Here is a 25695-nt window from a genome sequence, read left to right as displayed (position 1 = left end):
GATGCATAGATATATACTTAACATAGAGAGCAATGTAGTACAAATAGCAATAAAAGACAAACTACCTAAAACATCTCAAGCACTTAATAGACAAAAGTATATATTTTATTTTAAAATGAACCTATGAAGGAATAAACTAACAATTACTATTAATTCTTAATATTCCATTTCTCCCCTATTTTTAAGAACTTTGTTCTTTTTTAAGTTTAAATCTTACTTACAGATTATTACAAGGATTGGGATTGAAATGATGTTGTTTCTTATTATTAAGAATAAGACACATTTTTATCAAACAGTTCAAAACTCTTCCGATTTTTCTTCGTTTCTGGCAATATTATTTTTTTAAACCGATGCATGGTAGAATGTGGTGGGACAGCTCAGTAAATGCAGATGGATTTGCATCCATACATGATCCTGTTTCATTATGGGGCTCTAATGTGTGGCATCTATTGCTTTCATTCCTCCATCCATATGAAGCAGGGACTCAATGGGTCTTCATTAGTGTTATCTTGCAGTTTGCTTCTTTTCATGAAGTAACATAGGAAGAGCCTGCCACACAGCCAGGATTGAAACCCTCAAATGCTATCTCCTTGGGAGTTTTGCCCATATCTAGATAAACAGACTTTGCTCTCAGAGCAGAAGCCATGGGAATTAGTCAGAGCTAGGGCATGAGTTAATTGCAGAAGCTCTTCCATGATGCCAGAGGGTCTGAACAGGGTTGGCTTTGGCAAGTGAGGTAGTCTGATTCTTTCTAGCAGTCTTGGCTGTATGTCTTCAACATCTAACATTTTTATGTTTCTTTGGTTAATACCGTGTTCTATGGTTTAGGCTCACTAATTTCCATTTTGAGATGATAAGTAATTTTGAAGACTTGGAGGTTAGAGTTAGTGATTTTAAGTATGATCTGAATGTGTTTAAACTGAAACATGTGGACAGATTATCCTGAGTAATGGTGCAAAGACAACTCTGTTGTCTTCTTAATATTATCTGCTAGAACCAGCAGGCTACTAATAGAGGATTCTACATGAGTATATTTAGTGTTGAGGCTGAACTCCATATGTGATGTAGAAGAGGATCTTAGAGAGGAAGCCACACTACTTTGACTCTCAATTATGTTGTTAATTCTGCTCTGCTCTGTGTTTCTCAAGGCTTATAGGTAGTAGCAAACACATATTTCCTGAAATCTGTTGGAATCCTGGTTTTACTTCTGGAGTATCAGTCAACAAACCTTTCTACCAAGATCAGGCTGTCAACTCTGAGGACCCTGTACCTTCTCTGATAAAACTCAAGTTTGCCACTCTAGATCAAACAGTTCTGGATAATAGATAAATAGTGAATGTGGTGGTGTTTCAATAGAATATCACTGAGCAAAACAATTCTGTAAGTGATCATTTCCTGCAAGCTCATTGACAGATCTCCTTTGCTGTAGAGAGGTATGGCAGCATACAACTATGACTTAGGTCATCATTGTATCAAGAAAATAGCAAGCCAAATATTCCATCAAAAACTGAGTTATTAGTGCATTGATCCCAATTCAAGTCTACTTACTAATCTGATACTGTAATAGGTAGCCGGTTAGATTTCCATTTAGCTTCTTAGGTAATCCCCAGAATAAGGTGACAGTGTCTTTATCAACTTTAATGACCTTGAGAAAAGATGGCTGTTCAGGTACTAGAAAACACAAGACCATGAATGAATATTCAAGTGAATTGGTCTATTCCTAAAATCCATACCACAATGTGCCATCAAATTCAAATTTTATAGAAATGAAGAAGTTAACTACTACAAAGTTCATATAATTCAAATGAGGACAGAAATATAGGCATGCTAGGCGTTAGTCTTCTTTTGTTTTTTCCTCTCACCTCCTTCTGGTGTTTGGAATGTGTAAGGCTCACTTTCTGGACCAGGTCCTTTGGAGTTAAAGGCTAAGACTGTCAAGTGAAATTCACTAAAAGCATCAAGGGACGGAACCATTCCATAGTTCCTTTGTCCTGAAAATCTCAGAATGTTCACTTCTTTGGGATGTGTCCTTCCATCCAATAGATTTCTGGTTTTCCACCAATTGACCTGCAATGAAAATATGAACCCTTGAATCTGGTGACCAGGGTGTGGTGGGTGGATGCCCTCTCTTAGTTTCTGAAATCAGTTCCCAAAATCAGAGAAAAGATACAAATTCAATAGCACCAAGTCAAAATAAAATAAGAAAACAGATAAAAACCTGGTATCCTTTCAGATGTCCATGCACTCTGTCCTTTGGAATTGTTGACCACTCCACTTTGACTAAGGTGCTATTTATGATGTCCACACTATGGATCACTGGAGCTGTGTCAGGATCTGATAAGACATTAAACACTGATGAGCTTCCATCAACCACCAAACCTGATTGGCATAGTCCTCTTCCAGAGATGACTTTTATAATGTTGAATCGGTTTCACGCTGGTGAACCAGAAAATGTTTCCTGGAAGAAACTTTCTCAGTCACATGGATTGCTAGGAGAAGAGGACAGTGGGGCTACCAGGAGAAAAAACTAGAACACTGTCCAGTGAAGAAAGAGCGATATTGATCAAGACGCATTGTTAGGTTAGAAACTGATTTGATGGCTGGTATACGCCTTTGTAAAATTTACTTAAAGAGAAAAAAGTGTATAATTAATCCAGGCGTCAGTGGCTCATGTCTGTAATCCTTGCTATTCAGGAAGCTGAGATCTGAGGTTTGCAATTCAAAGCCAGACCAGGTAGAAAGGTCTTTGACACATATTGGGTGGGAGGGCGGGGGGGAGGATGGGAAGGGATGGGAAGGGGAAACAAAGGAGGAGGCTACAATGCTTGATAAGAAATGTACTCATTATCTTGTCCAGGTAATTGTAACCCCTCTACAGTATTTTCACAATAAAAAATAAATAAAATTTTAAAAAAAGAAATCCAGAAATGATACTCTAACTAAAAGTTGTAGAGCACTAGTCTTGAGCACAAAAACCCAGGGACAGCACCCAGACTCTGAGTTTAAGTCCCAGGTCTAGCACATGTGCACACACACACACACACACACACACACACACACACACACACACACACACACACACAATATTAAAAAATAAAAATGGCAAGTGCAATATTCTTTGGTGAACATCTTGTCATTTGGAAGCAAATGATCTGCCTCACAGTGTGAATGTTAGTGGGGAATATTGTTTACTACTAATAAAAAAAGTTGTCATTAATCAAGCATACATGCCATTCCACTACACCTGGTTTGGTTTACCTAATCTTTAAAAGAACTGTATGACATGGTGATTATTGTCACATTTTACAGATGACTACAGAGGAATTAGCCAAACCCACGGTCATCCAAACAAATGGTCACAAGGGAGATTTCTGTGTGTTCATACTTGAATAGATGAATTTGGACAGCAGAGGGAAAAAGGCATTCTTTCTCATTCTTTACCTATTGTATTTTTAGATCAAAATATTCATGTGGCTACTGGAAGAATGAGGAAAAAACCTTCCAATGTTGAGAGATACAAATTAGAGTGTCTACATTAACCAACAAAGAAACTGCAGCACTTCCTTTGCTCTGCATATTTAATATCATAGTCTTGTTATCAGCACTTCAGAGCAGTGTGTGCGTACCTATGTGCCATTCTCTATAGAAATCTGGGTTTGTATCTCATTGGTGCAGGTAAGACTACAGACCCACAGAGAGCCCAAGGCACAGATGCAGGTGGCTGTTAGAACATCTTGTAGGAAACCTTGAAAAAATCTCAAGACAGTTCTGTTGCTTAACTGCATGTACTGATGAGGCCACATAGGTGATTTTCAAAGCAGAAACACCTTTCCTGGGGTATTGAATCAGACGAGAACTTTCCAAGTCCTTTTTTAGCCCTCTCATGAATAACTGGCTTGCAATCACTCAGCCTGCAGGTGCAAAAGCCTTGTCTATTTCCATTGCCTTACAGCTAGTATCCTCTTCTTTGGTCTTTGTGCTCAACATTTCTTTCCTTAAAAAATGTTTAGGGACACCAATGCAATGTACTTGAGGATTCTAATTCATCACTTACAGTCTTCTCCAGAATAGAGAGTCACTGTCTGAGGCTCTGGCCCAGACCCCAGCTGATTGATGGCTTGGACTTGGACATCATAGGGAGCGTACACGGTTGGTGTCATCACCCGCAGCGTGTGGTTTGTAACCGTCTCTTCTTCCCACTCTTCGGGGGCTCCTTGGGGTTTCCAGCTCACTTTGTACTCCAGTCCTGGCCCATTCTGCTCCATGGATTTCAAAGGCTGAAACAAAGGTCAAAAATCATTCCATGAAGACTCAGAAACAATGGCAGAACACCTTCCATGGAGCGTGGAACGAAACTGGGCAGAGTGGAGCTTTCACTGGAAAGCTGAACTATCCTTGTTTCCGAAAGAGTTGCAAACATTTGTGTCATATGGTTAAATTTAAATCTGCCCCCCTTCACAAGGGCTGAGGAGTCCATACTGGAATCTACCTTATGATTAAATCTTTTTTTTTTCATACACTAAAGGGTTTATAAATAAATTTAAGAAAGAGACTTAGCTTTTGCTGAAGCGTTCTAATCAGAGCTACCTTCTCACTCTCAAAAGAATTGGTAGGAATGAAAGAAACAGCCATGAATTCTTTGGCTTTTCTTGGGATTTGTACCCTCATCTGACTTCATTCTTCTTCATCTATGTCAGTTTTTAATTTGAGAGAATACACATATTTACACCTGAGTTCAATCAGTAGAGCTATCCTTTTTATAATAAGTTCCCAACTTCTTTATTATTGTTTTCTAATTCTTTATGAGAAAATGCCTTCCTCACCCACTGTATTTTGCTACATAGGGATATGTGTTGGAATTATTTCAACTAGAGAAACATGGTTGTTTCCACCCTAATTTTTAATTAAGCAATACTTTAATATTTAAAAAATTATTAAAACTTATTTATTTTACAGAAAAGAATTTTATTTAAATGATTCACTGATATAACATGCATTTAAAGTAACTTATTCTTGGAATATGAAATGCACTTACATTTTAAAATTTTTGCAGTGTGTATGGGTGATGAAATAATGTTAGATAAAATATTTAGTGGATTTTTAATGCTTCTTTACTCAGAGTAATGTACTAAAGTATTTATTTGAGACATTGTATGGAATGGGGTTAAAGCAACAGGCATACTTGTTATTTGGCTTTGAGACAATGGGAAACAAAATGTCAAAAATGGTCAAATTCATTCTCCAAAAGAAAGAACTACTTACACTTCTGTAAACACTTCTGTAAACGTCGGAGCAGCCCATAGTATTATTAGCAAGATTGTTTATGTTTAATATTGTAGGAAAAGAGTTAGTACTTCCAACACTTTAAAAGAGTATTACAAATTAAGAGATCTGGAGCTAAAATCACTATAGATGCTATAGATCATTACCTTATTTTGAAATGTTTGAATACTCTTATGTTTCAATGGACAAATAAAAATGTATTCATTAGTCAAAATATGTATACATTGTGGAAAAGCTCAATGGTGCTGGCATGTATATGGCCTAAGATGTGTCCTTTTCTGTCCACTATTTAATTAGATCAAAATAATTATATACTCAAAAAATACTATACTCAAAACAGTTTTCACCAATGCAAGTCAACTTTGTTTCATGAATTCAGTTAATGCCGCCTAATTCCCTCCTGAAGCAATATTTCCAATACAAATAATAAAACTCAGCTCTTTCAGGACTTCCCTAACTTGGCTGTGCTCACATAGTAATTAATGAAATTGCTCAATGCTTGATAAGAAAGGTACTCATTACCTTGCTCATGTCATTGTAACCCCTATGTACAGTATTTGCACAATAAAAAAACTTATTTTTTTTTAAAAAGAAATTGCTACTGGACAATATTAGTGTGCTATTGGAGTGATTTTTTTTTTCCGTTGGTTGGTGTTTCGGTGGAGCCTTTAAATAGTCATTATTTCATTGAAAGAAGTTTTAAAATTCATCTGCCTGTCAATCACCATTGAGTCAACAGAAAGAATTGTGAGTCAGCCCCTGGATAGAATCTGGTGATATTTCAGTGATATTTGTTTATTCCCTTAGGAGCTGTCTATCACTTAACTCCTTCTTACAGAATAACTTGTGAATAACAATGCTCAGTGCATATTTTCTCCTAAACATCACTCTTGTGTCAAGAACTGTTATTCTCTGACACGTCAAACTCCCATGAATGCAATGGCATGTATCACAATTGTTACTGCCCATCTAGTTCCAAAGCTCTGTGACTACTTCCTTGATGGACTCAATTAAGTGCCAAATTAAATGGCATGTCGATTTCCTAGACAGATGACAAACATTGTCTTCACAAGAAGAGAACATCGGTTATCAGGCTTTGGTGGAAAAAGAATGATGTCTGAGTAACAGATCAGTAGGGAGATTGAAGATCACTTCCTGTCCTGCCATACCTGACTCTGGAGCGGGGCACAGCATGGGAGTGGACACCAGGGCTCCTGTAGTGTGCCCAGAGGAATGAGATTCTCATGCTAGAGGAACCTAGTGTGACCAAGTAAGGAACTGACCTGTACTATTACATACTATTATTAAAATCTCACTACATCTACCTTATAGAAAGTCCCATGGACCTTAAGCAAAAAGCACATGCACTCTACAAAGGATTGACACTATTTCACCTTCTAAGCAATCATCACGACAATATGGCAGTAACTGCTTACGACTGCAATTTCAAGAAAAAAAAAATCAAGTTCTTATGTCTATTTAGTTTCTTTTTATTGCTATGCTCTTTTTTTCACATTTCATCTTAAATTTGTCATCTCATTTGGTTTCAGTGGAAATAAAAGTTCTGTAATGCAATATTCACTAGGTAATTTGTAAGTATGGATCATATGTGTGTATAATGAGTTTGAACACCAATGTAGAAGAGGAAAAAGCAAGTCATTTTATTTTAGGATTCTTTAAAAACTGTACTTGGAATTAGGTATAGAAATTTATTATGGTATTCTAGCACATGTTTTTAGATGTCCTATTTATAGGCAAAATTCAATAAACTTGATGTTGGAAGAATATTGCTAATAAGTATGGTAATCTATAATATATATGTCAATATATAAAATTGATCAGGTATTTTGTTGAAAGTAAGTCATGCACTGGTGGCTTATGCCTGTAATGTAATCCTGGGAGATCAAAGATCAAAGCCAGACCAGGCAAAACAATCTGCAAAGTTCCATCTCCAAAATAACCAGGAAGAAAAAAAAAAAACAGAATGAAAGTATGACTGAAATAGCACATTGCTAGCCAAGCAAGCAAGCAAGCCAAGCAAGTACAAGGCCTTGAGTTCAAACCCCAATACTGTAAAATAAAATAATATTTTTAAGAAAAAAGTAAGTTTAGCTGGGCACCGGTGGCTCACACCTGTAATCCTAGCTACTCAAGAGGCTGAGATCTAAGGATTGTGGTTCAAAGCCAGCCTGGCAGGAAAGTCTGTGAAACTCTTATCTCCCATAAACCACCGGACAACTGGAAGTGGCACTGTAGCTCAAGTGGTAGAGTGCTAGCTTTGAGCTGAATTGCTGAGGGACAGCGTTCAGGCCCAGAGTTCAAGCCCCGAGACCGACCAAAAAAAAAAAAAAGAAAGAAAGAAAGAAAAAGAAAGAAAGAGAAAAAAAAAAACAAGAAAAAAGTAAGTTTTCCATTCTTCACAGTTACAGAGAGAGACTTGGAAATGACATTAGAAAAATGGAAGTTAATTCAGGGATACAAATTGTTTTGTGACATTCAAAGAGTAAAGCCTTCAGTAACACTTAATGGACACAGGTGAAGGAGGAAGGGCAGAGTGTGTTGTCATCTGGTTTTGTTCAGTTCTGGTTGTTTGGGAATGTTGTGTTGGGCAACACTTTGGACCCTTCTTAGAATTAGAAATAAATGTATAAAATGCCTGTGGGAGTTAACAACTAGTGATTTGAATTCTGACAGCATCCTTTTATATTCTATTGAAAAAGCCACCTACGGAAAGGTACTCTGGAATGAGTTTAATAGAACACTAGAAATAAAAATGCCAGGAAGATGAAACTTTTGGGGACAAGATTCCAGTTCAGCCCAATTGTACCACCCTCCTTAAATTATATACCACTGTGAAGTCTAGTTCACAAGTTGTTCTGATCATGTGCAAATTATACACAGATAAGAACTCATACATTCCTTTCATCTCTGAAAGGAATAGACCTAAAAGGTGCAGGGTGCGGGGGAGGGAGGCAGGGAAAGACAAAAGAGATACATAACACTTTCAGGAATACACACCTGCCATTTTATAATCATCTCCTTGGGTTGGGAAGCTTGAACTCTTATGTTTTGGGGATTCTTATCTGGAGCTGAAAAAAACAAATGACACACATTAGGTTTATTTTTCTCACTGCACATTGAGTAAAAAGGAAAATATTTTATCTGTTCCTCAACAGACACTTAAATAACCCTGGTTCTATTTATTGATCTTAATATAGTCGACTGTTTTTAAAAAAGACTTAAGGCAACTTTATGACACATGTTATATTTAAAACAACAAAATATTGGTCCCGGGTGTAATATAGCTAACATCCAGTGAAACATACAGGGTTTGCTTTGCGTATCTGAGATTCAAACCTGCAGGTTAAAATAGCACACCTACTGTTTGAATGTGTTTTCATTCTAAACTGGCTCTACTTTTTAATTAAGAATTGTGGATAGACATAGATGCTGAGATCTGCCCCTAGGAAACCAAAATTAAATGCCTGTATTAAAATCAATAGGCAACTTTTAGTGGCAGCCAAAAGGAAATAGTATGGGGCTGGGAAGGTGGCTCAGTGGTAGAGTGCTTGCCTTGCATGCCTGAGGCCCTGGGTTTGATTCCTCAGCACCACATAAGCAAAAAGAAAAAACCTGGAAGTGGTGCTGTGGCTCAAGTGGTAGAGTGCTAGCCTTGAGCTGAAGAGCTGAGGGACAGCACCCAGGCCCAGAGTTCAGGCCCCACCATCGGACCCCCACCCCCCCAAAAAAAGGAAATAGTATGGATGATTTCAGTAGAAAGAACTAAGAGAGTTTTGTGTAGCACTCAATCAAATCTACACACACTAAAATGTACATTTCACAAGCATTTATTATCTTTATTTTTGTCTATTGCGGGGTTTGAACTCAGGGCCTGGGTCCTGTCCATGAGCCTCTTTGTGCTCAAAGCTAGTGCTCTACCACTTGAGCCAAAGCATCACTTCCGGATTCTTGCTCTCATGAAGACTTTTCTACTTGGGCTGGCTTCGAATCATGATCCTTAGATCTCAGCCTCCTGAGTAGCTAGGATTACAGATGGGGCACCCTGCTCTATATTATCTTACTTTGCTCTTTCTCAGGCCCAGAAGGAAATTATAACACAGCAGGATATGTATCTATCACTCAGGAAAACCAATAGATGGCCACAATGAGAACTGAAGCCAATTCAATAGCACCAATTATTTGAGGAAGACAACACATCCTAGGCAATTTATATAGATCCAGCACTACAAATGTGAATATTAATATTAGTCATGTTGAACATGTAGCAAGGTGTCACAATGAAACCCAAAGTTTTATTTCAGAAAACGGAATGCTTGACCTTATACATTGAACTTTAACTTAGCACTTGCTTTATGACACACCACTTAAACACGCTCTTAATTGTTGACAAGAATTCATATCACTGTCTTTCTATGCCACACTTCCCTAAACGTCTTGCTATCAAAACTCTTGGTAACACTTCTGAAACTGGTGCACTTCGAATATTGTGTGTGACTTTAGTTTATATAATTGAGCAAACAACAATTCTAACATCCTATAGTACTTATTCAACCTCCCTCCCTTTTTCTCCTCCTATTTTTTCTCTTCTTTTGTTCATCTGTCTGTCAGTCTGTCTGCTATCTGTGTCTCTCTCTCTTTTGTACTTTCTTTACTTTCTTAGATCGCAAGATGTAGCCAAAGTAGAATTAGTACTGGAGGACAGAGTCCTCTTACCTGCTGGTGGGGTTTCATGCTGTTCTGAAGGCTGGCTGGGCTGACTCCTCCCTACTTCGTTCACAGCCAGGACCCTGAACTGATACCTCACATAAGGAGCCAATGGTAACACAACCGTGGTTTCCTCTGCTCCGACCCTTGTCAGTTCCTCCCATCTTCCGGGTTCCTCTCTGTTTCCTTCGAATTCTACAATATACTCTGGCAGGAAGAACACGACACACCATTAGAACCTACTGCAGAGGCTGACATTCAACTGAGACTTATACACACTCTTACAAGCTTACAAGAGTGGTCTAAGAGTGATAACACGCCCAGGAACAGGGGGGAAAATGGCCATCATATTGATTTGACTCTATTGGTTGTAGAAAAAAAATCATTATTTCAGTTCTTCCTACCACTAATATTGCTATTGCGGTCATCTCCAGCTTCCCATGAGAGCCGGACGCTCCTGTTCTGTCTCTCTGACAAGTGGAGATTCGTTGGGGGATCCGGAACATCTAATGAAGAATAAAATACACAAAAGTAAGGAGCTGCAGATCAACGCCTTGTTTCCTGATTCTCTCTGACACAATGCTGGCCTCTGTGGGCCCAGGTCTCCATCTGACCTGCTCATATTTCAACAGTGCCAGCCTCCAGTGTCTGCCCCAAATGCAGCATCTTTCTGTCTCTTCACATCTTGCTTCAATCATTTTGCCCCCTTCCTTTTTTTTTTCTGATTGCAGTTCCCAAGACTCATTCCATTTTAGTTGTTTATTTATTTTTGTATATTAGGGCTTGAGCTCAGGGGCTGGGAGCTATCCCTTAGCAGTTTTTTTTCCCCCTCAAGGCTGGCTGGTGCTATACCCCTTGAGCCACACCTCCACTTCTACCTTTTTCCTTTTGGATGGTTAATTGGAGATAAGAGTTTCACAGACTTTCCTGCCAAGGCTGGCTTTGAATGGAGAACCTCACATCTCAGCCTCCTAGGAATGAGCCCAGTTCAAATATGAACTGAGGGCACTAAATGTTGCCTTCAGAGTAATGTTTAGCAATCAAGTTTCCTGGTTTACAAGAAGGAGCTGAGCCCAGGAATCTGCATTTGCAGACACATTTTTTTCCTGGCTGAAGATTACATACAAGAAGTGTGTCGGAAATGGGTCATTTACTTTGCTGCAGCTAATTTATTTGCTGCCTTCTCCTATAGGAGAATAGAGCAGGCAGAATAGTAAAGGAATAAGTAAGGATCATTATCTTATTAGCCTTTGCATTGTCCAAGGTGTTTGGCATTTAAATGTTTGTTTGCATAACATGAACTCTACTTTGAATTTTTATGGTAATATATAAAAACAAAATTTTCAGAATATAAGAGCAACGTGTCAATCCAGAAAAGAGTAAGAAGCAAGTTTATGTGGGAAGAAGCAGATGTGACCAAATGTGAGAGAAGTACTCACTGAGTAGGTGAGGACAAACAGTTGAGTGTTGGAGTGCTGTTGCTAAACACATGGAAATTTCTGGAAGTTTCCAAATAAAAAGAGTAATGAAATAGCATCTCAGGTGAAACTTACTGCCAGAATTTGTTCTAATGTTCTCAAGTCTATTCATGTTTGTTCAGAGGAGTTTCTAAAGCCTGTTTGCCCATACTGAGTATTTCAATTTTTGGAACTATTTATTGACTAACAGCATTGCTTCCAACTTAGAATAGAACATGCACATTTGTAAAGTGTGGAATATGACTGTGTCCAATGCTATATCTAGACTAGCAAGTATTTCCTCAAGAGTTTTTCTGCATCTCTGAGTTCAGAGAATGTATATTTCTCTTTAGCACGTAATAAGGACTCACTATGTCTTGAGGTTTCCTGGAACAAGGAAAGCAGACTATTATATCACATGTCTCTGAGATTCATGCAAACTTATCTTTAATTAACGTTCAACTCAGACTTTATAAAATGTTATTTTCACAGCATTTTAATATCGAGTCTTTTGGAAATGACTTCTGGTACAAGTTCACTTGTCCTGGGCTTCTAAAATTGCTTGTCAAGAATAAAGGCATCTTATAATCTGAAGCTACATCGATCGTCACTTATTGTCATTTGTTATTGAAATAAACGTTTGTAAACCAGTGATTGGAATAGATATATTAGCATAGAAACCTAAGAAAATCATTTCCTTTAATGAATTCTCTCACAGAATATATTTCAAATAGTAGTTTTATTTTTACTCTAAGTGACTAGGTAATACATGTAGTAATACACAAAATGAACTAGTGCTAGATAACTAGTCAGGTAAACACAGGAACCAAATTGTAAATTGCACAAGGAAATTGATAAGGAAACTACCAATTAGCATAGTGCTAATCCCCTTGTAGATACAACTATTCAAGATACTTCCACACAAACTCATGATTCATAATTTCCTCCTCCTTGTGGTACTTGAGAGAAATTCTAGTCTACCTGATGCTCAACTATTTTCTCTAGAAAATTCCTGTTGGGAAAATTAGCCGAAGATGGCACCTTTTGCTTGTAGAATCTTTTGTTGTTGGTGGGGAGAGGGGGCTTGAACTCTGGGCCTGGGCATTGTCCTTCAGCTCTTCAGCTCAAGGCTAGCTAGCACTCTATTACTTGAGCTATGTGGTGCTGAGGAATCGAACCCAGGGCCTCATACATGTGAGGCAAGCACTCTACCACTGAGCCACCTTCCCAGCCCCTACGTGTAGACTCTTAAAGCAGTTCACATACCTATCAAACATTTCACCTAAAAGTTCATCTTGCCAACTGTGCCAAGTCTGTAGCTTCTACAACTTGGGATATTATTCCTATTTTTCTGAGAAAACCTAGCCCGTGGTCATCGGCTTCACCAGAAGGGATGCAACCTGTCCGCGCTGTCTTCACCAGTCTACATTTAGAAGAGACTTGATGGTTTGCCTTTCTGTCTGTATCTCCCTTAGTTAGTAACCTACTTGTAGATCAAGGAAACTGAGGCACTAATGACACAAAGGCCTATTCCTAACAGTGATTAATCCTGTCATAAGATAGAGAAACATCAGCAAATAAAATGCTGCTAAGAAATTCTAAAGGTGCAGTGCCCGTGGTTCATGGCTGTAACCCGGGCTGCTCAAGAGGCTGAGATCTGGGTTTGAACCCAGGCCAGGGAGAAAAGTGCAAGAGACTCTTAAATTGACCGGGACAAAAATAAAACAAAATAAACTGGAAGTGGCAGTGTAGGTCAAGCACTGGAGCATCAGCCTTAATTAAGAAATGCCACATGAGACTACAAAGCCCTGAGTTCAAATCCCAGCACAAAAGACAAACAAAAACAACAACAAATGCTGAAAGACTCAAGGGTGCCTCCCCCAACTGAAAAGAAAGCATAAATGGAAACTGTGAAAATGTCTGCAGCCGTCCGAATCCCAGAAGAAAATAGCTGATGAGTGTGAAGGGATTCCAATTCATGGATGCTTTATGGGGTAGTAGAGCGCGCCGGCAGCCGGCTGGTGGGAAGGCGTGGCCAGCGTGGCCTCTGAAGGACTGGCCTGAGGGAGGCTCCTAGGAGAGCAGGGCGGCGGGCAGTGGAAGGCATCCGGCCTGCAGGGAGGAGTGAGGAGAATGGATTCCCCTGGCGCCCAGGGCTCCCGTGGACTGAACAAATGAATGCTAAAGAGCAGGCAGGGCCCGATGAAAAGGCTGGGTCAGAGCGGGTCAGGACCGGCCCTGGCCACTGGGCAACACCCTGAAGCTGGGGTCAGAGCTTTGAGCCTTGGCGATCTCGGGGCTGCTTGCACTGATTACCCTCCTGGAGTGCGCGATTTTCTAATTAGCATCATCACTTAGAAGTTACAGGAATCCCTTACAGAATGCATACAGTCCCTCCGCAGCCGGCCTGTACCCCGGAGGACTCAGGCAGGGATTCTGGTGTGGAACAGGGCGCGCGTGCCTGATGGGACCCCTCCCCCATGCGTGTCCTTCCACTCTCAGCCCCCTCCCCCAATGCTCAGCCCCATTTCTCTGCACGCCTTGAAAGGGCTGAAGCAGGCTTGGTGTTTCTGTCTGCTGATGGAATCTCTTCTCTCCCGCTGCTATTGATGAACTTCCCCCGGGGAGGGCAAAAGAAATTAAGCCTTAATGAAGATATATAAGAAGACGTGGGATCATTAGTGACACCAAAATGGATGCTGAAGGGGTGAGACTAGCATGAGCTCTTTCATCTGGGATCCATGTCCTTCCCCAGCCACAGGGGGAGACGTGCACAGAGATGCGTGTACTCACCAAGGACGGTGACTTGAGTTACCTCAATGGCACTATCCAGAGCAGTCTGCGCAGTACAAGAGTAAAGGCCTTGGTCGTCCAAAGTCACATTAGATATGGTCAAGTTAGCACCATCAATCACTATCCTATTAGGGGGGAAGGAGGAAGAAAAGCACATGATGAGAACAAGAACAACCGAATACCAGAAACAGCGCTTTCCAAGCTGTCGATCCCCAGATCAACATCTATTGCGTTTATGTTTGGAAATGTCAGAATGAACCCTATCATTTCGTAGCATTCAAAAAAGGCTACGGGAGCTGGGAAGGTGGCTTAGGGGTAGAGTGCTTGCCTAGCATGCATGAAGCCCTGGGTTTGATTCCTCAGTAGCACATACACAGAAAATGCCGGAAATGGTGCTGTGGCTCAAGTGGTGGAGTGCTAGCCTTGAGCCAAAGAAGCTCAGGGACAGTGTCCAGACCCTGAGTTCAAGTCCCAAGATTGGGGGGGAAAAAAGCCTATGGAATATATATTTGGGTCCCTGATATTCTTTCCCAGGTAAGATGAGGCAATGTTTAGACCATTAGAAACATAGACACAAGTAGGGTCTCTTAGTAAGACACATGGTGGTCTTGGGTAATTCTACTGTGCTGTATCTGATTCTGTGTTATAAAGAGGTAAATACATCTACTTGAACAACTAAGAAATGCATGTTCCCTATGGAAAGTGATTTGTGGAAAAGCAAATAACATTTCGCATAACATACATGTGCCCATAGTCAGAGATGGGATCACATTTTTAAAAATTATAAAGTCATCTGCGATGTACAGCAGGTCAAGATGGAATTACTTCTGGCCATGGTTTAGCAGTATGCCGAACTTACAATTACTAGCATACATTGGAAAACTGCTATAAGGAATTATCAGGAAGACCTGAAGAGGTCACCTGGGATGTTCCTTCCAAAGGTAAATTCCTGAGTCCCATGAACCAGAACACCTGTGGTTGAGTCTCAATCTTTTGACAGTTTTGAAGAACCAGTAACAGTTCTACAATTTGGCCACACGGTGGCAGTCTAGTACTACTTTCTGCAAATCTTTTCAACCAGCTTTCTATCATTTGGTTTACATCATTTGTTGGTTTGTAACGATTTACTACCAGCAAATTGCTCCTTTATAAATGTACCTTTCACTCTGCACCTATGAATCATCAACATCAATGTTCATGTACTTAAAAAAACAAAGTGCCAGTAAAATAAATTCACCTAGTGACACTCTCATTAAAATAATATAAGTAGTGCTACCTTTGCAGAGAGGAAGACACATAAATGAAACATTTTGATAGGCAGCTCAAACTGTCAGAGGTGTGGAAAGCTCAAACTTACCAGAAACTGCAGTGAAACTGAACTGCTCTACCTCTTGATGGTAGACAGTCTCATGTCTACACTAATAACTGAACCAGGGGTCAATGAATACCACTGGATACGGATGGTCAATAATGACACTATATTCTACATTGGATATAAATAAATGTCTCAGTTCATATTTATCCTGTATCCATTTGCTGCAACATCTGAAGAGTGTGTTCCTTGAGGAGAAATAAATGAGGAAAATTGCATGCTGTGATGAAGTATACAGGGTATTCTGACTCATAACGAAATTGATTTGTTTCTGGCTTATCAATAATCACATTCGTCATGGTAGATAGTTCAACATTCCTATTCCCTATCCCTAAAGCCTCCCTTCTTTCCAACAGCTCAGCACGCTATCTCTGAGTGGGATTGTTGGTTTGTTTTCCCTCAAGTTCATGGCCTCTTATGAGGACACCCCTTACAGAGACCACCTTGTAATCTTTGCATCCCCTTTCTATTCCCTCCAGTTTCCAAGTGACGAGTGTTGTGGCCGGTTCTTTGCAGCAGGAGGAATTTCAGATGTGGCTGAGGCTCTCCCAGTGAGGACAGGAGTCAGGTTCGCAGGCTCAGGTGAAGTGGCCTCTGCCCCTCTCTGAGCCATCAGAGCACACATTGGACCGGCAGTGACTCTGCCCTCAGTGGTATCCATGGGGTGAGGTGGGTGTGGTGATATCAGCCATGGCCACAAACCTGGCTCACAGCCGCAGTGCCGCTGTGCGATCTAGAACCCAAAAGAAGCCAGGCGCTGGTGGCTCATGCCTATCATCCTAGCTACTCAGGGGGCTGAGATCAGAGGATCAAGATTCAAAGCCAGTCCAGTCAGGAAAGTTCATGAGACTCTTATCTCCAATGAACCACCAGAAAACCGGAAGTGGCGCTGTGGCTCAAGTGGTAGAATGCTAGCCTTGAGCTGAAGAGCTGAGGGACAGCGCCCAGGCCCAGAGTTCAGGCCCCACGACCCATGATCATCCATTTCCTTGCAAGTGACATAGCAGTTTTTCCTATGGATGAATGAGATGTCATTGTATAGATACTACATGTACCGGATCAAAAGTAGGGAGTGTTTTGTGGGTTTGCATGTCATTCTTGTGCAGGGGCCAGGCGAATGTGTGTGACCAGTTTGTAAAATCTTAAACCAAGCACAGAATCTGACCCATCATGACTGTCTTTCTTACCTGCCATCTTCGGTGCCATTGATTTCAAAGCCTTCTCCATCTTTGCTCCAGGACAGCTTCAAACTGCGCTTCAAATGTGAGTCACAGTTGCTCTCGCAATGCAACTCAAGCATGTGGGATTTGTGGACTCGAGGATTCTTAGGGGAAACGGTGAGTTTTGTAGCATCTGTTTTTACATAAAATATAGATAGGAGTTACTATCACAGGGCACAGCTTACTTTGTAATCAAGTGCCTGCAACTGAATCAACCAAAATTGTTAGCTTTCCTAGGCAAATCAGCAGGTAATGCTCACCCCAAATGTAATGTTCTAATGCCATCTCTCATTATTACTGTCTTTCTTGGCAGGCTTGGTCATCTGGCAAAATATGAGTAAAGTGCCAAAATACAGCTCAGCAATTTTTCTTATTATGCTTAGGTATAAGGAATAAGCAAACTATAAGCAAATGAATGCTTTTAGAAGCTGAAAATGATTCCATTTCTCCATCTGTTGCTTTTTGTTGTTGTTGTTGGTTATGGGGCTTGAAATCTGGGGTTGGACACAATCCCTCAGCTCTTCATCTCAAGGTAAGTGCTCTACCACTTGAGCCACAGTGCCACTTCTGGTTTTCTGGTGGTTTATTGGAGATAAGAGTCTCACAGATTTTTCTGCTTGCGCTGGCTTTCAACCATGATCCTGAGATCTCAGCCTCCTAGTAGTTAGGATTACAGGCGTGAGCCACGGGCGCCCAGCTTCTGTTGCTTATTTATTTATTTAGTTAGTTTTATTTTATTAAATTTTTTGTTGGTCATGGGGCTTGAACTCTGTGCCTGAGCACTGTCCCTCAGCTCTTCAGCTCAAGTCGAGCGCTCTACCACTTGAGCTACAGCTCCACTTCCTCTGTTGCTTTTTAATATGTAATTGGAACCTTATTTTAAAAGCAGGGGAAAGTTAGTTGATTTTCTGTTACCCACTCCCTTTTATTTTGTTTGTATTTGTGCCAGTACTGGGACGTGAACTCAATGCCTTTACCTTTTTCAATCAAGGCTAGAACTCTACTAATTGAGCCACAGCTCTACTTCCAGGTTTTCACTGGTAATTGGAGATGAACATCTCACAGACTTTCCTGTCTGGGGAAAAACTTCGTTCCATGATCCTCAGATCTCAGATTGTTAAGAAGCTATCATTACAGGTGTAACTCACTAGTTGTCTGACCTAAACAGGACTGCTAAATATCATTGGTCATTGATCACTAATAACACCAAACTCCGTGTCGTACAAAGCCCTGGTGCATACATCATGCTTGCAATCATCTTTTAGATGATCTTCAATAAAGGATCGATTAAAAGGGGCCAACAGAACTATATAAATCAGATTGAAATCAAATTGTTTCACTTGAGGATATGAAAACCTACAGAAAAACCATTTGAAAAATCATGCAAAGTTTAAAAACAAAAAAAGAAGTAAAAATACTTCTAATATCCAGATTGGCTGTGACTGCAGTTTTTCCAATCGCGTTTTCGACCCAACAAGAGTAAGACCCTGCATCTTCTTCCGTAGCCTTCCGTATCTGCAAGGTGCCATTTTCATACACATGGTACCGGCGGCCTTCCAGAGGTTTAGCTGCGTCCACGGTCTGCCTATTGAAAAACACATAGCATCAATTAACTCGGATGGGATGGCATGCTACGCTCCTATTCTCTGCTCATTGATGTTATTGTCTCTTCCTCTGGTGCTTAGTCCATTGAAATTTACAGTTGTTCTTAAGTTTGCTCCTGATCTGTGGATAGTCTAGGCAGCCAAGCCCAGGTTGGAGCTTCTGCCGTCTTCCTCAGTTACCAACACCGCTTTGCATCAATCCTCAGAGATTCATAAATATATTCTGGCTTATTGATGGTGAACTCTATAGTTAATGATCGTTCCCATGCACTACATGGGAAAGTTAGTACCTGAGAGACATAACGAACCCTTCCACACCTCCTGCTGTCCTGGGAGAATATTGGTCATTCAGAAATATTAGAAGCCAGGAAAGCCCTTCCATGGTGTGGGCACACGAATACACCTCATCCACCTCGGACTCCTTTTCTCCTACCTCTATCCATTTTCCAACCTCTCCCTGCCACAGCTTGATGGACCCTTTGTATTTTTGTAATAGGTGACAGCTCAGACTCAAAAATTGCCAGCATGTCGGCTGCTCACGAGGGGGGGGGGGGCGGGAGGGAGGGAAGGGGGCGAACCAAGGCAGGGATGAAGTGGAGGTGAAGGCAGGTCCTGCCTTGGGTGCATTATTTAAGAGGGAGTCAAAGATTCCATTGAGACAAGGGAAAATATCTCTGTGGATTACGCCCAAAATAAAGACAACAATGCCCCACATCACAAACCCAAAAATAACGCGATTGTAATTAGAGACAACGTGTGAATATACTTGAATGGCAAGCTCACAGCTTTTACTCTGTCTGAGGCCAGCAGAATAATGGTCAACTCTTTAACAGTAGATTGAGCAGATGGTTTCAGTAAAAACGTGGTAGATCCACATGGCAACACATGCTATGATATTTATTATATGAATGCTGGTAATGTTCCTATACTGACTGAATTGTTCCTAACTTAATTATGTGATTAATTACACAATTAATTGTGTGATTACTTCTAAAATCATTTCTATAATTATATAGCTAGTGGTTAGATAATTATATGTAGATAACCATATGTTAATTATATCGTTATATTTTATTAATATAAATATATAAATATACTTAGATAAGCATATTAAGTATTAATTTATAACTACATATTAGTAATATAAGTATATAGGGGTTTTTGGTTGTTTATTTTTTTTGCCAGTTCTGGGGCTTGAACTCAGCTCTTGGGTGTTATTTTTGAGCCTCTTTGTACTCAAGGCTAGTGCTCTACCACTTGAGCCACAGTACCACTTCTGGCCTTGAGTGGTTTATTGAAGACAAGAGTCTCAAGACTTTCCTGCCCAGGGCTGGCTTCGAACCATGATCCTCACATCTCAGCCTCATGAGTAGCATAATCCACTGGTGCCCGGAAGTATACGTGAATTGAATTAACTGAAGATTATTTGTTAAGGTGATCCTGGAATGACCCCACTAACAGCTGGCCTTAGATCTGCTCCTAGTGAATAAACAAACCCAGATTTACCATGATCTTAGGAATTCCTTTGCTTCTTTGCTTTTCTTCTTGAACACAGACGTCTCCCCTGTCTCTGCCCACATGGGATGGCCATGATGGATGGTTTCTTAGCTTTAACTAATCACCTGTACTCTCTTAGCACCCAGAAACACTGGCCCCACACAGCAGTGTGGACACAGCTCAGCCCATCACAAGACACATAAGGAAATAGGACCAAAAAAACTCCCCCAATCCCTCATCAGAAGAACAGGTCACGCTGGCTTACCAGGTCACAACTGCTTCGGGTGAAGCGAAGAACTCGCAATGTAAGAAGGCACTGTACCCAGCCACGGTGGCGTAGTTCTCTTCATCTTTCGTTTTGATCAGTGGGAGGACATCTATTGGAAAAGGACGAGGCTATAGTTTACATAGAAGACCTCTGGGCAGATCAGGCTTTATGATCTCCAAACCACGTTAATGAGAAGGGAAGACGGATGGTTACAGGACAGAGCCCTGAGTCTGAAAATGATTCCAACTCCATAGGTCTTGCAAGTGTCATTTTAGTATGGAATCCAATGCCCACAGGTAGGACAAAAGAGGATTTGATTTTCCACGCATGTTTTGTGTCACAAGAATGGTGTGGGGAAGGGTAGGCACAGAAACAATGGGACAAAGGGTGAACTAATTCAGCAGTGATGCTCACCGGACACTAGACTGGAAATGAACTCTGCAACTTGGGGGGAAGCGGGGTCGGGAGGGAGAAAATGAGGGAAGGGGTGACACTGTTCAAAAAGAAAGGTATTCATTACCTGACTTAGGTAACTGTCACCCTGTGGACCTACCCCCTTACACTAGAAGTAAAAAAAGAAATCATACAAAATAATTAAACGGATACGTGGGTAATGATAACCTTGACCCATTTTCCCTCAGAAAAGAGTAAAGTAAATGTGAGGGCCTGGTGGGGTTGAGGTAGATGGGGGGGTGGGAGGGGGTGGGGGTGGTGCTGATGGAAGGGTACTCATAAGTGGACCTGCTGCATTGATGCCCCGGTGTACAACCACTTAGGGATAAATAATAATCCTTGATGAATTAAAGGAGGAAAAGGGAGAGCCGCTCAGGTGTGCTCTCCAGCACACTCACCCACAACATCAATGTTGACGTTGGTGAGGATGGTTCCGTGCACGTTGGAGGCCTCACACTGGTACACGGCAGTGTGATTTGGGTGGAGGTTGGTAAAACTGACTTCGTTGGGGAGGACAACATCACCAGCAAATGGATGGTCTGCAAAAGATGAAAGAATGATCCGGAGAATGATGAAGAGCAGGACATGAACTATTTAGACACCATTTGTCCAACGTGTCACACAGAATTTATATTTTAAGACCAGGTTGAAGGATAGTTGAACAGGGCCAAACACATTAGGCTTTCCTAAATGAATCATGGAGATTTCTTTTCAGACCCTTTTGTACTTTCCGTCTTCCTTTGCCTAGATATTCATTGTGGAATAGCTATTGGGTTATAGACCATTGCCTGGCTAGGTCTTGGCACCCAATAAGATGGCAGGCGATTACTGCTGTGTAAGTCCTCCTGCGGATGGACTGAAACTCTCTTACTTGTCTGAAGTAAGTCTAGTTTAGTACCAGCAAAAATCATGAGGTCAATGCATCGTGGGTCCATTCATCCATGTAGTGGTCCTTGCTTTCTCTTTTGACACCAAGTTCCTGTTTTACAAAGAAATTGTTCCCTACTTTTCTGCAGTAATAATGATTGTGTTATTTTGGGGACTCATAGAAAACCTTAAATCTCCAATAGTAAAAGAAAAAGATTTCCTTATACATCTTTTCTTCCAGGTCTCCAATAAGAAAAGGATTTTTCTTATATATCTTTTCTTCCTGGGAGTCATAAATGAATACACTTTTTTTCCTCTCTAGACTGTAAGCTGCAGGAAGAAGTATCTTTAAGCATATCCACATGATTACACAGTGAGTCCATAGCTCTGGAATATTATCTCTCACAGAACACACAGTATACATTTGTGGAAAGGGCTGCAAAAAAAATGAGAATGGGTGGCATTTTATTCATGAGAGACTCATTACAGAGGCTGAAAAAATAGTCCCTGAAACAGATCAGTGCTCTCAGCCTCAGAATTTATGAGGATTTTATCTTAGATTGGAAAAGGAAGGTTGCAGATGTTATTAAGGTTAAAGACTTTCAGACAGAGAAACTATCCCAGATGAATCAGGTAGACCCCATGTAGTTATATTGCTTCTTAAAAATCAGAAGCGTTGGAGCTGGAAATATGGCGTAGTGGCAGATTGCTTGCCTAGTATGCATGAGGCCCTGGTTTGACTCCTCAGTACCCCTTAAACAAAACAAATAATAAATTGTATTTTTTTGGTGGTCACAGGGCCTGAACTCTGGGCCTGGGTGCTGTCCCTCAGCTCTTCAGCTCAAGGCTAGCGCTCTACCACTTGAGCCACAGCACCACTTCCAGGTTTTTCTGCTTATGTGGTGCTGAGGAATCAAACCCAGGGCCTCATGCATGCAAGGCAAGCACTCTACCACTTAGCCACCTTCCCAGGCCCGATAAATTGTATTTTTAAAATAACAGAAGAGCCATGTAGCCAGAGGGAGGTACAAAACTATAGAACAAAATGGTCAGAGAGATGTAAGGATGCTGGTTTAACCAAGGGCTTGGAGTGTGTGTGTGGGGGGGGGGGGTGGATGAGGAGGGCGTCATGAGATGGGTAATTGGAGCAGGCTATGGGATGGGAAAAGCCAAGAATGCTCAGCTGTCCTGACATCTTGATTTTAGCTCAGTGAGACTCCGTTAGACTTCTAACTCACAGAAATATATAATCATAAATGTACCTCATTTGAAACCACTGAGTTTGGGGGCAATTCGTTAGAGTCAATTAGATAGTGAATATAGTTCTTGAGGAAAATTGATCAAGTATCCTTGGAGAATTAGATGGCTAGCTCTTTTGAGTTCTTGCAGGCAGAATGCTCGAAGAGCGCTGCGAGGTCTGTGTGTCTGAGTTGATGCTTTACGCCACACACACACACACACACACACACACACACACACACACACACACATGTCTATGCTTTACCGAGCTACCCTGATCCTTCCTCACATTCTCTAGGCCTTCTGGACAGCTCTGAATGAACACAGCCTCTGGAGCGGCCAGGAATCCCTGCTGTGCTCCTCTTACCAGTCTGTGGAAGGTCAGCAACAACCACAACCACATAGCTCGAATGTCGCAGGGCCTGTGCATACGCACATTGCAGTCTGGCTCCAGAGACGATAACCAGACGGAAAGTTCTACAGTCCAGCCACCACCCCGCATGGCTGGCTGTATTTATCTCATTCAGCCCAAACAAACGACTACTTTCTTCATTTTGTAGCTTAGAAAGTGTAAGCTTGGGGAGGAGGGATTATCCAATAAACAGCTCAAGGCCACACAGCTAGGAAGTTCACACAGCCTAGAAGGAACCCCAGTCTGTGGTCCAGGGGGAGGTCTCCCAGATATGTGCAAGTCTAAGGCACAAGAATAAATGGAAAGCGTGAAGTATATCTAATATTTGAACTTGCTCTTGATTGAGCTGAAGCATAACATATATTCTCTCTCCTCTTGTTTGCACAAACTATATTCAAAGCAACTTGAGCTCTGGGTTTGGGTTGAAGTTGTGGACTTCGAGGTCTATGTCAGAGCATGGTATGGGGAGAAGACAGGTCTTCTGTTCTGGTCCATTTTAGCCTTTCTGTGCTACGCTTATCCATGCAGGTCTCAGAACTGACAAGGACATTTGGTCTGGGATATTGAAGAATGGTTAAGATTCCTGGATCCTGGGACATGTGCATTCATTTGAACCTGACATGACTTTTGGTCCCTGAAAATCATGGAGACAAGTAGGATGTCTGATGACCAGTGAAGAGACAAAGGTTACTGCCACTGGATGTCAGAGAGGTCCTGACTTCCCAGCTGTGTTCCCAGACACTCAGAAACTTTATTTCTTTTCAGGGAAAGGAGTCAATAAGTGTCTTTCCTTCTTTGGTGCATCTGGTTCCTCATTTAGCTGCATTTAAAAAAAAACTTCGGTTTTATAGATGCTTCTTAAGTTAATCTAATCATACTTTATTTCTGGGTCCCCTATACATGACACATTCCCATAAGCAGTCAAGTTGCCCAGAAACAGGCACTTTCTGACTTCCTGCTCTGCCGTTCCAGCCACTTCCCAGTTCCAGTTTTCACACGCCCAGTGTGTCTGCCTGTTCACCATCCCATCCAAGCATGGAGGTGCCCGTTTCAGCACCCCTGGTAAGCTAACTCACGCTCAGCCGGGGCACCATTGACTCTCCACGTGATGGTGGGTTGAGGATACCCTCCAGCCTCACATAACAAGATCCCACTGCTGCCTGTGCTGAACACACAGCTCTCAGGCTTCTTGGTCCAGTAGGGAGGCTCTGGAAACAAAGAGAAGGGCTGATCAGGGCTCCATCTATACAGAAAGGTTAGAAAAAAGTTAAGGCCTGCATTTCTCCTGCGCACCAGCAGAGGGCAGGCACCACAACTCTTTCACAGGAGTAGCTTTCTGTACACTTGCTCTGCAAATGAAACTGGGCATCTTTGTGTGTGTGTGTGTGTGTGTGTGTGTGTGTGTGTGTGTGTGTGTGTGTGTGTGTGTGTTTAATTTGGACTCCATGTATAATAACTCAACACACTAAAAATAGTCATATATAGCCACTTTATTTAGCTACAAGAGTAAATCTCCCTAGCTGAAAATGAAAGAGGAAAAAGCACAGAGTGCTGGCTTCAGCTTTGCAGGCTGCAGCAGGGGTACAAGCAAAAGATCTGAGAAATGACACTGAGAAATGTAATTTGAGAACTTGTTTTAATGAAAGTAATTGGAACTGTCAATATTTTGTTTCTTATCTAATGACATTCGCTTTGGGGGGGCTTGCTTTTCTTTATTATTCTTAAGTAGTCTTACAGGTGTAAGGGTTTGAATTTAACAAACCAGTTCATGAGCATAATAATGCATCTCGATCAATATCAGCCTTTGCATTATTCTTCTGCAAAGGTGCAGACTTGGCTGGTTTCGAACCCATTGTTATATCTATCTAACGAGTGAATTTGGACATATTTTTTTTCTTTGTCAGATGTGGGGCTTGAACTCTGGGTCTGAGAGCTCTCCCTGAGTTCTTCAGCTCAAAGCAAGCACTCTACCCCTTGAGCCATAGCACCACTTCCGGTTTTCTGGGAGTTAACTGGAGAGAAGAGTCTTTTTTCCTTTCCAGGAACTGAGATCCTCAGATCTCAGCCTCCTGAGTAACTAGGATAACAGGCATGAGCTACCAGCACCTAGCTAAATCAGGAAATATTGAGTTAACTGAACACCATTTTTTGGAGATGAAGGGATTTGGTTTGCAGGCTTTACTTTTGGTCTGGCTATGTAACCACAATAAAATCAACATGTGGGACTTACATGAAAAAGCTCTAAGAGCAGACACATTATCCTGTTTACAGCAGAAAACCATGACTATGGCTTTTCAGAGCATCTAAAACTAAAGATCATGAGAGGATAATATTCCTTTCAATTTGCCAATGTAATAAAATCATGGTTTCCATTTCTATTATCAAATTTCCTTAATCTCTTAATATAGATACCTCTGAGAATCTATATTAAGATCTACTGCTGTTAAGAAGGAAGCCAGTCTTGAGGTATCAGCACCTCTAATCCTTTCACCTCACAGACGCTGG

The 25695-nt window shown here is 41.2% G+C and overlaps 1 protein-coding gene across 1 annotated transcript in view; it reads right to left on the bottom strand.

The window, feature by feature from the left end:
* Chl1 (cell adhesion molecule L1 like) overlaps positions 1-25695 on the bottom strand; it is a 63115-nt gene that overhangs the window by 7417 nt on the left and 30003 nt on the right. Inside the window, exons 9-21 of the mRNA XM_042680059.1 lie at positions 24267-24398; positions 21071-21211; positions 20217-20328; positions 18269-18435; positions 16818-16983; positions 14259-14383; positions 10413-10514; positions 10018-10215; positions 8302-8372; positions 4055-4277; positions 2219-2334; positions 1863-2067; positions 1549-1671 (exon numbers count right to left, since the gene is read on the bottom strand). Coding sequence (XP_042535993.1) covers positions 1549-1671; positions 1863-2067; positions 2219-2334; positions 4055-4277; positions 8302-8372; positions 10018-10215; positions 10413-10514; positions 14259-14383; positions 16818-16983; positions 18269-18435; positions 20217-20328; positions 21071-21211; positions 24267-24398 — 1881 coding nt within the window. The remainder of the gene's footprint in view (positions 1-1548; positions 1672-1862; positions 2068-2218; positions 2335-4054; positions 4278-8301; positions 8373-10017; positions 10216-10412; positions 10515-14258; positions 14384-16817; positions 16984-18268; positions 18436-20216; positions 20329-21070; positions 21212-24266; positions 24399-25695) is intronic.

This window comes from Dipodomys spectabilis, unplaced genomic scaffold (assembly GCF_019054845.1).
Source record: "Dipodomys spectabilis isolate Male_0828 unplaced genomic scaffold, ASM1905484v1 ptg000054l, whole genome shotgun sequence".
Classification (NCBI taxonomy): domain Eukaryota; kingdom Metazoa; phylum Chordata; class Mammalia; order Rodentia; family Heteromyidae; genus Dipodomys; species Dipodomys spectabilis.
This window is presented reverse-complemented; position numbering and strand designations above follow the sequence as displayed.